A 12,850-nucleotide genomic window follows, 5' to 3' on the forward strand; every position below is an offset into this window, starting at 1 on the left:
TGTTGCCGGCCGTTTTCGCCGGTGTGTTAAACACACTTTAGAAAGGAGTGTCCCCAGACTATCAGAAGGCGGAGATCTCTGATTGTCTGGTGGCGAGACTATTAATGAGGTGGCCCATCTTAAGATGTTCAGATGATGCAGAAAGCAAATCAGCAGGAGCCATCATGCTGTATATCTGTATTACTTTTTTAACACCATCAGAGGTGTGCTTTGACATGTTCTCACCAGAGAGCTGAGGTTCCACAGCTTTAGTGCAGTAGCCAGGTGGAAACAGATCCAGCGCCCCCTCAAAGCCCTCCTCACCTTCTACACACTTGTCATAGATGAGAGCTGGGTCTGGGACACAGAGCAGTGGTTAGTTATTCATACCAAGCAGCAGATGATTCTAAATAAGCATATATAAAGCCGATGCCTTAAAAGACAACTAGTTTAAAATCCTCAACATAAGTTTCCCTGTTATATTTGGTTTCAGCACTTACGATTGCACAGTTTCTTGAGTGATGTGATGGAAGACAGGGAGGAGACACTTATTTTGCCCTCTTGTAATGTCTCAATGGGTTTGGCCTGCCTTAGGAAGCGCTTATAGAGCTCTGACTGTAGAGGAGTCAACCTGCAGGGAAACAGTCCGAGACAAACATATCTTGAATATTAAACTATTTTGATACCAGTACCAATACCAGTCCCCTTAAAGTGATACCAAAACTAGAAGAGTACTTCATTCTATACCCATAATGCTAATGGAGTGGCGTATAGTATAGCCGTACTTTATAACATTTTGGTAGCATCTCTGCATGCTGAACTGCCAAATCTGTCAAATACACCGTGCTCATCTTCACCACACCACAAACTGTGTGGTTTGTTGCTGCTGCTGTATGAGTGTAAAGCTCTGCGCCGCCAAGGCACAGTTGGTTGGAGTCCGCACACATACAATGACAGGCCTAACTGTTAACATCAAACGGTTAATGTTACCTAACAGTTATTAACAGATTTAACGACAGAGTCAATATATTTTGATGTCGGGAACAGGATTTTGTTGGGACAGTTTAACGGCTCTGCATTGAACGTTAGCTGCTGCTGCTGTGTTAGCTGTGCTAACGGGGAAGATTTTCAACTGACTGATTGCAAGGGAGAGAGTGGCTCCATCAGCAGCAACAGAAAGTTTGCTGATCTGTCGGGGAGTTGGGACAATCCAAGATTAAACTGCAGGCGCAAAAACAATGAAACTATGTATCGTTTGACTGGAGATGTTTCCATACTACTTGGTAGTGGGTTATTTTACTCAGTACATCTTAAAAGGTATCGAGTACCAATACACAGCCCTACTAGAAACCAAATAAGTCAACCTACCTGCAACACACAACCTGCTCGATTTTCACAGGAAGATATTTAGACAAGATATCAGACGTTCTCCTTATCAAGCACCTGTTGACACAAAATGGAGAATATTGCGGAATTTAACTTAAGAGACAGTTAAATACAATTTAAACATTTTACACTCAGTGTTGTCTGAAGACAAAGTAGGTTAAGCAACAAATATGGTGCAAAACACAAAATATGAGATATGTATGCACAATGCTGTCAGCATCATTTCTGAATACATGACCAACTGTATGCAGTGTTTTATGATTTTTCTTCTATCTCCTCTTTTATTTTTTCTCTTTAATTATTTTTAACTAATGTTATTTATATCACATTATACAACAGTTAGTTCCGGCCCTGCAATCTGATTGGTCGAGAGACAGTAAAACCGTGATGATATTGGAGTACAACATCATGATTATTTCACTGTGTATGTATCACTCCGCCTCACAGCTGATTGCAATCAACAATCAAATCAAAACTGACGGTTAGTGTCAGTTAGGTCAGCAGTTGCGTTGTAGGATAATTAATTCATCCACTGTCAAACAGCCAAAAATATGGATTTATTTCCTAAAATAAGTTTTGAATTGAACTATGAATGGTCATCAGAGGAAGATGAGGGAGAGGAGAAGCTGAATCCATCTGAGCACACATCCAGGTTTGTCAGTGTTTCATAAGCGGAGCTCAATGACTTGGAGAAAAGCAACATACTGTCAGATCAGAAGGCAGAGTCGGCTGTGCCTGTGAAGCGACAGTCCACCATGCAGTCACCACAGACTTATTTCACCGGCTGCACAATTAATGGAAATGTGCAGATAAATGTGTATAAAGAGTAAGTGCCTGGCGCACCATGTCTGCGTTACATAGCAACGGTGACAGCGGAGTCCTGAGGGAACTATTTTTGTTGGCGGAAGACAAATAAAATGCTTAAATTATCTATTTTGTCCTCATTTTTCAACATTTCTTAATCAGCCTTGCTTATTTAACTGTTGAACTGTTGTATAAAAGCAATATCACACTCGAGCTCGTGATGTTGTACTGTGATATCGTCACGGCTGTGATTCGGTCGTAGGCACGAGGCCGCAGGCCGATATCACAGTACAACATCACTCCCTCTCGTGTGATATTGCTTAATTGACTGATGGAAGAGTTTACAAAAATTATCTAGAGGAAGGCTGCATAATATTCATTCTAGAATTTCACCCTAAAACAGTACATTTTACATATTTGTTATAGCATTTTTTCTATGTTATTATTATACTGTTTACATTCTATATTCATGTTCTTGAATTTTACAGTACTTTGCCTTTATTTTCATTTCCTCTTAGTATGTTTAGTGTATGCACCAAACACTAAGGCAAATTCTTTGGTTTAAGTTATTTTATCCCAACACTTTTGTTTTTGCTCCCATTTTTCACAAATTTAAGTTAAAGATCCAAGACTTTCATGCACTCAACAGATGTATTTCTGTTAAATTTTGGTCACAAAATTGTTAAAAATCCATGTTATTGCTTCTTTTCCCAGATATTCCATTCACCTGACAGGTGTGGCATCTCAAGATGCTGATTAACAGCATCATTAGTGCACAGGTGTGCCTTGGACTGGTCACAATAAAAGGACACTCTACAATGTGCAGTTTGATCAAACAACACAATGAATGTTTATTTCAGTATCATAAGACGTCACGTCTCTAATGTCGTTTCTATGACTTTGACAGTAGATCCAACTGGCCTCACAACTGCAGACCACAGTAACCGCATCAGCTCAGGACCTCCACATCCAGCATCTTCACTTGTTTCTTTTTGTGTTTTCGCCTCTGTTAAGTGTAATTATTGGTCACCTGTTGACAATGCTGATAAGCTCCTTGAGTTTCTCCTCTCCAATCTGTCTGTCTTTGTCACTGGCATCTGCATCTCGACCCTTGAGGATGGGAAGCTCAAATCGCCTTTTAAACTCCTGAGCTGTACCTGCCATCGAGGTGAAAAAAATAAATAAATAAACAGGGGTCAGGACAAACAGCAGAAATAACCCAGATGTGTGTGTGTGTGTGTGTGTGTGTGTGTGTGTGTGTGTGTGTGTGGAGTTACTTACCAAGGATTCCAGCATTAACAAAGTGGACCAAGCTGAAGTACTCCAGCAGGTCATTCTGGATGGGAGTGCCTGATATCAGCACTCTCCTCTGGGCACTCATGGCATTTAGGGCCTGGTATGTCTGGTTGTCAGAGTTCTTCAGCCGATGACCCTACACCACAAACAACTATATTGTTAAATCATTGGATAAACAGTCCTGGACAACTCTGAAGTATAATGGATAAGATGAAATACCTCATCACAGATGACCAGTCCAACTTTGCCCTTATGCAGAACCTCAGCATGCAGTCGAAATGTCTCATATGAAATGATCAGGATCGGCGTCGGTACTCTCAAACCATGCTGAGAGATGAAGTTCACTAGAAATCACAGAAAACAGACAAATTAATAAGCAGACAACTGATCAACTCCAATGTTTCCAAAAAGATAAATTTTTCATTGAAGGAAAGTTCACCTGAAAACAAAATCAACACTACTAAACCAAATATTGTCCAAGTAGCCTGCGCGTCTGGCCACAACTTAATGTTTGGCGGTGTATTTCTTTATGATTCTATTGGATAACTTGCCAGATGTAAATGACATGCAGCAATGTTACCATTAGAGTTACAATGACTGTAAATTGCAGAAAAAAACTTGGGCAACTAGAAGGCCAACAGTAACAAAGTGGAGTCAGGTTTTTGTTTCAGACTGTTCAAGACATGTTTCTGGAGATATAATTTTGCATCGATGTGAACACTTATACGGTCATTCTATGACATTCAAATCTATCCAGCTTTAAAAATAAAGGTGGGTAGATTTCAGTGTCTTGGTTCTGCTTGAGGTTTCGGTCTGTTTCTCTGTCAGTGTTGCACATTAGAGGAAAAATAATTTAATTAAAAAAATAACAATAATATAAAAGTGCTTGCTCTTGTTGGAAATGCTTTAAAATTGTTGGGTCTCTGTAAAATAAAAGAGCATGGTCTAGACATACTATCTATGATGACTCCTACTGATTTTTAAGACTGACATTTAGACTATTTTCACAGAGTCCACTGACAGGAACACCACTGACTGCAAGCATTTTTCGTTCAAGATCAAGGAAGGTCAGACAACTTTGTGGTCACAGATTGTGAAGAATTTGCTTGTATAATAAAGATTTTCAGATAAAATCAATAGATCTATCTAAGGACAGGACTGAGAAATATGTGGCAAGGTGGGGAGACTACTTGGAGTACACTGCTAATGTGGACAGATCGTGAAGTAAAGCGCATACCACGTTAATAATTCTCACATACACACTCTTTATGTGCCTGAAAACTAATTAGCTGCTTGAATATTAAATTGTAGTGTATATTAACGTAGGAATCTAAATATGATTTAAATGTGTGTACTAATATATATATATATATATATATATATATATATATATATATATATATATATATANNNNTATTTAAGTAGATATATATATATGATTTATATGTGTGTACTTATATATATATATATATATATATATATATATATATATATATATATATATAAATAATGAGTTTAAAGTTCACTCTCCACCAACACTTTGGTCAGTGACAAGGTATCAAACGACCAGATTTCCATAAACTACCTAATTGTCTGTCGATCTCATTCTTTGAACCTCCGTCTATGGCCACTGGTGTAACGCGTGCTCCCAGCCACTTTCCTACTTCGTTGTACCAATTGCGAACCAGACTGGAGGGTGAAACCACAATGGCCTTGTCTATCTCTGGCTTAGCATCAGGGCTTTGGCGCAGCAGGGTCCACATGAGGGTGATACACTGCAAAGTCTTCCCCAGGCCCATCTCATCAGCCATGATGCAGCCGTAGGATTCTGAGATGCGTCTTCCTGTCACACACTCCCACAGGAACTTCACCCCCTTAAGAAATTACACACATTCATTTTTATTTAAAAAAAAAAAAAGGTAAAAAAATAAAATAAAATAAAAAATCAAACTACCTGGAGCTTTCAGTTGCATCTCATGGTCTACCGCAGATCTCACAGATGAGAACTGGGAGAAGTGAATGAAAGCTCCAGAAAAAGCTAGTCAGTGGACCTTTACTTAGGTTAGTTTTGTCAATCTACTGTTTCCAAGGTCATGAATAAAATTCTCAATTCATATTTAAGTTTCTGACAACAAACAATGTAAGACCGCTTCATTAATGTAAGATTCTACATCTCTACTATTAACATTATTGTTATGATAAATGCAATTTTTATTATTATTTTATTTTTTATTTCAGTCAGTAAAGTATATAAAAAAGGAATCTTGGATTTACCTCTCTCTGATGGGGTCTGAGCACTTTTCCTAAAACTGGATCCACGACAACATGGACTGGTAGTTTGTCTCTAGAAAGGACAAAGAACAGTCACACATTTATTTTTATGACAAGAACTCCCAGCACCAGCAGTGATATAGCAATGCCAGTAAAGGCAATTGAGTACTTTCTCAAAGCTGTGGAAGGCACAGTTTATGTCTACAAATCAATATGTCTAATCAGAATGAATGATTAAAAGGGGAACTAAATTAAGAATTCCAATATGTTATTTCCATGGCAAAGGAAAATTCAACTGGTATTTGTAAACATGAGCTACTCTCTCTCAAAGCCTAAAACCAGAGAAGTAAGTCTCAAACTTATGAAGTCATAGGGCAGGCATGTCCAAAGTCCAGCCCAGGGGCCAATTGTGGCCTGCAGCTTGTTGTTCAAAATCTATTATATGTGACCCACCACACAATATTGGTTAATACAGAAGATCACTCTGCATTTTGTCTGTTCACCTCACAATGGCAGGACTAGCATACAGTTTATAGACATGCACCAAGCAGGAACTACGCAGGCAAACTAATGTGTTTTAATAAACACATTGCTAGGTAGCAGACATGGCCACAGCAAAGAAACTGAAAGTCCACAGCAAGGGCCGCTGTTTTCAGGAGTGGTGAAAAGTTGAATACTTTTTAACTGTAAGATCAAACGTACACCATTTTCTGTATCTATGTCTGTTCACCCAACTAAATTATCTGTATCCATATCAATACTCGGTGGGGGTGGGGCCTGAACTGAAAGTGGGTGTGGTTTAAACCGGCCGTTTGTGTTTTAAGCCTACTTGTTGCTTAAAGTTGCTTTATTTTATCAATTGGAAGCTATTAACAAAACAGCCTCGGCACTGAGCTTCAAAACATTCTTAATCACAAGATACTGGAGGTATTTTTAACGTCTGTTTTTAATCAAAGTTGTTATTGTTTAATAGCTTCAGATCAATGTTTTTGAGTAAGATAGCTATTTTAAGAATAAAACACAAACATAAACTTGAATGAATAAACTTCGACACAGGCATGCAGTAAGTACAAAGTAAAAGTACAAACTAGAGCTCTTACATAACCTTTTCTTGCTTGTGTGATGTTTTTCTACACTATAAAATACAATGTTTATTAATTATTAGGTGTGTGTGAATGTGTGTGCCTGTGTGTGAGAGAGAGAGAGAGAGAGAGATGAAGAGAGAGAGGGAGAGGGTGCAGTCAAACATGTGGGCTATGTAACAGCTCAATAAGTCCTAATATTTAAAGGCTGTAGAAAATAACACCACAATTTGTAATATTTATTACACCATTATTATTATTATTATTATTACAATTATTTATGAGCCAAAGAAAAAAGCGTCAGGCCAGCCATATTAAAAAAATAAAAATGACAATAAAAATAATAGGTCCAATGCTGTATGTTAAGCAAATGTGTGTGTGTTTGTTTGTGTGTTTGTGTAGGGTCAGGTAATTAGATCTTTACTCCAGTGTTATTTTAATTCTTTAACTGATGGTGTGAAGCTGGGTGATTATACAGACACAGCTTGTGTAGATGACCAAACATAGACATGCATTCAGCCTTGTGACTGTATTCTTCTCAAAAGCACACTGCTGGCTGAATTTTGAACTAAGGTTGCGGCCGAAGGAGGGAAAAAACAGGAAGCAGTGAGCAATGCGAGCTGCTACTGCATCGCGTCTTCTACGAGCCAAGTTTTCCAACTAACTTAGCTGACTTTGGATATTTTCAACAAGAAGAGGCAGGAGTGAGCCGATAGAGGAAAACTTAACCATAAGCGATGTAGATTAAAGCAGTAAGAGTCATCACTGTTACTCAATGGCTGCCTGTGATGATGGCAAGACTGTATGTGTGTGGGGATGTGTATGACGGCCGGGTGAAAACAGAGCTGCAGCAGTTATGTGTGTAACAGGAGGAGCCGCTGTGTGTGTGTGTGTGTGTGTGTGTGTGTGTGTGTGTGTGGGGCTGGCTGCCTGGTCTACATTAGACATGACACAACAGCTACCAAATACGCATTTTGATGTTTTACTTTGGTGGTTCATTAGGAGCACGGATATTGACACATTTTATTTGGGAGATACTCGTGCTCGTTAAAAGTACATTATCCATACCAGATACTTGTTTCGCACAAGTATCTGGCTCATCAAACTGTTGCATTTGTCTGATTTGTAATGATTTTTTAAAATAACTCATAAGACACAGGAAGCTGCTGGTCCCCAGGTATTTTCACATTATCTTATTTCGCCCCGTTCAAAAAAGTTTGAACACCCCTGTTATATTAAGTCTGGAGCTGCTCCATAGATGATTAATGGGAGCCCGATTTTGTGGAGCCACAAAATGAGCGTTTTCTTTTTTATACCCAAATGAGCTTTATTCCGTTGTAGTGTCCTCAGCTCTGAAACAGAAAATGTATCCATGTACTCAGAACATTTTTCATCATTCACTGACTATGGAGCAGCTCCAGACTTCATACCTTATGACATCACACATTTGAGTTTTAGCACTCTAGTTTTAGGATGTGGGAGGGAGTTGTTCGTGTTTACAAATATTTTTGGACTGTCTTAGACCAGAGTAATGACATGCATGAATTTTGAAATTAGCGTAGTTACTCTTTAAGAAGACTGCACTCACTAATGCTATTAATTAACAAAACATTTTCAAATTTTACAGCAGTTTCTGTATACTAACTTGTGGGAATCTCCACGCAGGAAGTGAGGATTCAAAATACAAACTGTCTCCTCACCTGCAGAAGGTGAGCACTGTTTGGGGAGAGCTGGACTTTAAAGTACCAGTATTTACCTGCTCCTAATTGCAGTACCTAATGCACAAACTTGGCTCGTACAGATTGAGATCAAGTTAACGCTTTTTAATGAAGGAAGGGTTCAATGTGTTTTGAACCTACTTGTCAGCTTTGATCAGGTCATGAGCGCTCAGAGCTGGGGGCTCATAAAGAACCAAAGCATCTTCTGCGAGGGGGTCGTGAAGTGCTTTCCTTACTCCTGCACGCTTTAGACCAAGTGCCCTGATTCCCAGCGGGCCTGTGGGTAATTCATTAAGAAAGAAGTTAAAGTCAGCCTGTATCTATTGTACTAGACATGAAAGAGAAGCCATAGTGACTAGAAAAGTCTTACCCGTGTAATTTGGAATAGGAACTTTAAATGGCTTGGAGAGGATACTTCGAATAAAGGCCTCCTGTAGAAAGGAGACAAGTGAGCCTGGTGATGGCATCAAATTGCAACCATTACTGTAATCATACACAAACTGTATGCAAAGATTACGATTAACAGTAAAAAACAACATTTACATGTTTGTCACCATCCATACATGCAGGCCAGTTGTTCAGCTGTGTCAGAGGCTTTCTGAAGGGAGAGATGTGGCTGTCTCTCTTCTCATTATCACTTTTTCTTCTTTTCTCCTGTGAAAAAGCAATGCATACATTTCAATACCAACTGCACCAATGCTCACCAATGACCATTCTCATTAGGGGTCCAAGCAGTGACACCTCATTGTTTTTATTCTCATTATTCTTTTCCTATTTCTTCTTATTTTTCTCCTCTTAAACTGTTCGTGCAGCAAAAACCATAAGACGAAAACACACGAAAATTGAAAGGTGGATTGCAAATTCCACCCACCACTACCACAAAAAATGACCCTCATTGACCTAGATGTGGCACTGTTACAGTAAGTTTACATTTTTACAAAAATCTTGAAAACAAGTTTAAAATCAAAATTCTTTCACCATTTACTTGTCTCAATTCATCTGCATCTTTGCTCCATTGGTCTTCTGGTCTAAAAGTGTTACATTTTGCAACATTTTCTCAATTTTCTGTACATCATATTTTTGTGAACTCGCCCCAGACCATTGGGCCTTTCCTCCTGAAACTTTGGCAGGATCATCTAAAGACATGGCTAATCTAAAAGTATCAAGGAAATTTTGATTCGTCAATCTGTTTTGGAATTATACATTTCTTAACATTTGTCTTTAAGGCCACTTTTATATTAATACTCAGAAACCAAAAATGGGTTGAGCAATTGTAAACAAATTTCATGCACACTGGTGTAAATAAGTAGATGCATGGCACACAAGAGGGCTGAATTGCTTCTTCCTTTAATTTAGTCTCCATTTGAAACATTACAAACGGAACATATTAAATGAAGATTAAATTAAAAGAAGAAGCAACTCAGCCCTTTTGTGTGTGGTGCATCTACTCACTATCAATCTGATGATATATTAATGTAACCCGTTATGAAAGTAATGTGTTACAGTAATATTACTTTTTAGCAGCAACAAAGTAACCATTGATTAGAGGTATATTCAAGCAGTAAGTATGAGAAAAACAGGATTTCCAACAGGATTTCCAGTAATATTACTGCATTTACAATGTCACGTAACATGTGACATACAGCTCCACTTTCACCAATATGCCACCAGAAAAAAATAACCCCTTAATGTTGTTGTGTGTTGTCATGTCAGTCATTATACGCTACCTTATGGAAGGGTGCCGGTGTTTGTGTGCGTTATCATGTCCAGTGTGTTTCCATTTGTATACATACAACTTATCCCATTCTGCTTTTGCGTCCTAGGGCCGCTAGAAAGTAGCAGGGATAAGGAGCTGTCCTCTTCTGGTTATCAACACATCTGGGTGATGTTAGTATTAGTTGGATATGTTTCTATTCACATCTCCTACAATCGAACAGCAACGCTAGCACACAGTCCCATTCTTATGCATGACTCTGTGATGCTGACCAGCACACCAGGAACCAGCAGGTGGATCTTCCTCCAGTATATTAATCTGCACTTGATATAGTGATTTGATCACACACCATTCCGTTTGTTGTGCTAACCTCAACATTTGTTTATTGTGTTTCATATCATAGGTCCACAAATATTTATCTATATTTCATAATTATCAGACTATGATCCTCTGCCTGACCCTCCCTGTGTCCAAGGCTTTTCATCTATTCTAAACGGTCTAGGCTAATTGTTCTATATCATCAGGCTATTATCAATGTTAGTAGTGGATTTCAATACAAAGTGGTAACCATTGTATGTGAATGTATGAATGGGTCAGACCTGCGCAAATCCAGCAATGGATTTGAAATGAACTGTAATAAACTGGAGCCTCTGTGTTTTGATTACCTGCTGTGAAACAACATGACTCTCATCCTTTTAAAATGAACATTAGTTATTCTGAGCTCATTTTGGTTAAAGTAACGCAAAAGTAGTGTAATAAGTAACAAATTACTCTACACAGAGTAATATTGTAAAGTTACGTATTACTTTAAAACGAGGGTAACTAAGTAATATGTACAATTTGAGAGTAACTGGCCCAACACTAATAAAGACATGGAAGTCTGTGCATGTGCCAATTGGCAAGACAGCATCTACCGTTAACGGCCAAAGTTATGGACAGAGTTTGGTGCAACAGCTTTGATTATAATATTATAGTATAATATATAGTATTATTGCTAAGGTACTTACAGTTCTACATGTCCAGTCATCATCTTCACAGGAATCTCCTGCTTGCTTCCGTTTAGCAACCTGACTGGGAGCCAGACTCCTTCTCTGGGATCAGGATTTCATACGAAGATTAGCATTGAAATGGACGACGTTAGTTCAAGTTGGTAGTTAGCACCTGAATGCAGTCTGTAGCATAATGGGGTTAAATAATAATTCGGCTTGCTCACCATTTTCCCTGTTTTCTCGGCGTGGCTGACTCCTCAGCTGTCCGTGTTGCTAGCATTTGACGCTAAAACTTACCTCTAACGTTAGTTACGCAGAAACAAGCAGCGGCTCTCCCTGCTTCATTTCCACAGCAGATGCGCCCATGTCTCTTTGCGATTACTTCATAAAGCACTAACGTTAACTGTATGCCACTGACTTAACACATGGGTATTACCAGCGAGTAAGTTAAGTCAACTGAGGTGATGTTAGTCCGATAGAAGATTTATAACAGCATTAGTTCAACATATAACAGCAGTTGTCCCTCGGTTTGGCTTTATTCCGGTTGAAGTTCGCGCTAAATGGCTACATATTGCACAACACTACGGCAAGTCTGAAAGGTCAAACAACATGCTGTGTTACTGCTGGAGGGTAACTTTACCGCGCGCGAATATCGATCTTCTTCTTCTTCTTCTTCTTCTTCTTCTTCTTCTTCTTCTTCTTCTTCTGTTTTAATGGCGGGCTACAAACCAACGTTAAAGGTGCATGCCGCCACCTACTGTATCGGAGTGTGTAACATCATGACTTTATACTGGGTTCATTTCATAGATTAAAAAAAAAAATCAATAAATCAATAATAAATACTCATATTCTGGACATTAATCCTGTTTCATATATGTACTTAAGAACTGCCCTTTGAACCTGAGCCTGTTTCTCTCCTAGCTCTAGGAGCCCTTTGATGCTCCATTCCCTACCCATTTTGACCACACAATCCTTCAGCCTTTTCCTTTCTGTAATGAATTTCCTACATCCAAATAGTACATGTTCAACAGTTTCTCTAAGTCCACAAGTTTCACATTTATCTGATTCTCTCTTTTTCATGATAAACAGTGTACTGTTTAGTCCTGTGTGTCCTAGTCTTATCCTAGTGAACGTGACATCTTCTTTCCTACATTTCCCTCTGGACCTTTTCACTCTGACAGACTTTTGAATTTTGTAATATTCCCTACCCTTTGTGTCATTATTCCATATTTCCTGCCATTTTGTCTTAATTCCCTGGTGGATTATTGATTTTGCCTCTTCTCTCCCAAAACAAAGATCTAAAATATCATTTTCATTTTTGTTTAATGCACTTTTAGCCAGTTTGTCTGCTATCTCATTTCCCTCAATGCCTGCATGCGCCGGAATCCAACAGAAGTGGACATTTATCCCTAGATGCTGTAGGTTCAATAAAATCAAGTACACTTCTAACAGTAGATCTTCTCGAGCTGTTTCTCCAGATTGAATACTCTGCATTGCAGCTGCAGAATCTGAACATATAACTACTTTAAGTGGTTTGACCTGCTCTACCCACTGAAGACTGATTATTATTGCTACCATTTCTGCCGTGAACACTGACAACTTGTTTGAAAT

At 38.7% G+C, this 12,850-nt stretch overlaps 1 protein-coding gene across 3 annotated transcripts in view; it reads right to left on the bottom strand.

Moving 5' to 3' along the window:
• rad54l (RAD54 like) overlaps nucleotides 1-11,940 on the bottom strand; it is a 22,584-nt gene extending 10,644 nt beyond the window's left edge. The window contains exons 1-13 of one of the 3 annotated variants that reach the window (XM_050055721.1): nucleotides 11,464-11,940; nucleotides 11,258-11,333; nucleotides 9,080-9,190; nucleotides 8,907-8,967; nucleotides 8,678-8,813; nucleotides 5,740-5,809; nucleotides 5,051-5,339; nucleotides 3,685-3,809; nucleotides 3,451-3,601; nucleotides 3,200-3,326; nucleotides 1,348-1,422; nucleotides 480-610; nucleotides 226-336 (exon numbers count right to left, since the gene is read on the bottom strand). In XM_050055721.1, coding sequence (XP_049911678.1) covers nucleotides 226-336; nucleotides 480-610; nucleotides 1,348-1,422; nucleotides 3,200-3,326; nucleotides 3,451-3,601; nucleotides 3,685-3,809; nucleotides 5,051-5,339; nucleotides 5,740-5,809; nucleotides 8,678-8,813; nucleotides 8,907-8,967; nucleotides 9,080-9,190; nucleotides 11,258-11,333; nucleotides 11,464-11,519 — 1,519 coding nt within the window. In that variant the 5' untranslated portion in view covers nucleotides 11,520-11,940. Of the gene's footprint in view, nucleotides 1-225; nucleotides 337-479; nucleotides 611-1,347; nucleotides 1,423-3,199; nucleotides 3,327-3,450; nucleotides 3,602-3,684; nucleotides 3,810-5,050; nucleotides 5,340-5,739; nucleotides 5,810-8,677; nucleotides 8,814-8,906; nucleotides 8,991-9,079; nucleotides 9,191-11,257; nucleotides 11,342-11,463 lie in introns of all 3 variants that reach the window. The other 2 variants (XM_050055719.1, XM_050055720.1) reach the window with 2 other exon arrangements.
• Between the last annotated feature and the right edge of the window lie 910 nt (nucleotides 11,941-12,850).

The sequence above is a fragment of the Epinephelus moara genome, chromosome 10 (assembly GCF_006386435.1).
Source record: "Epinephelus moara isolate mb chromosome 10, YSFRI_EMoa_1.0, whole genome shotgun sequence".
NCBI lineage: Eukaryota > Metazoa > Chordata > Actinopteri > Perciformes > Serranidae > Epinephelus > Epinephelus moara.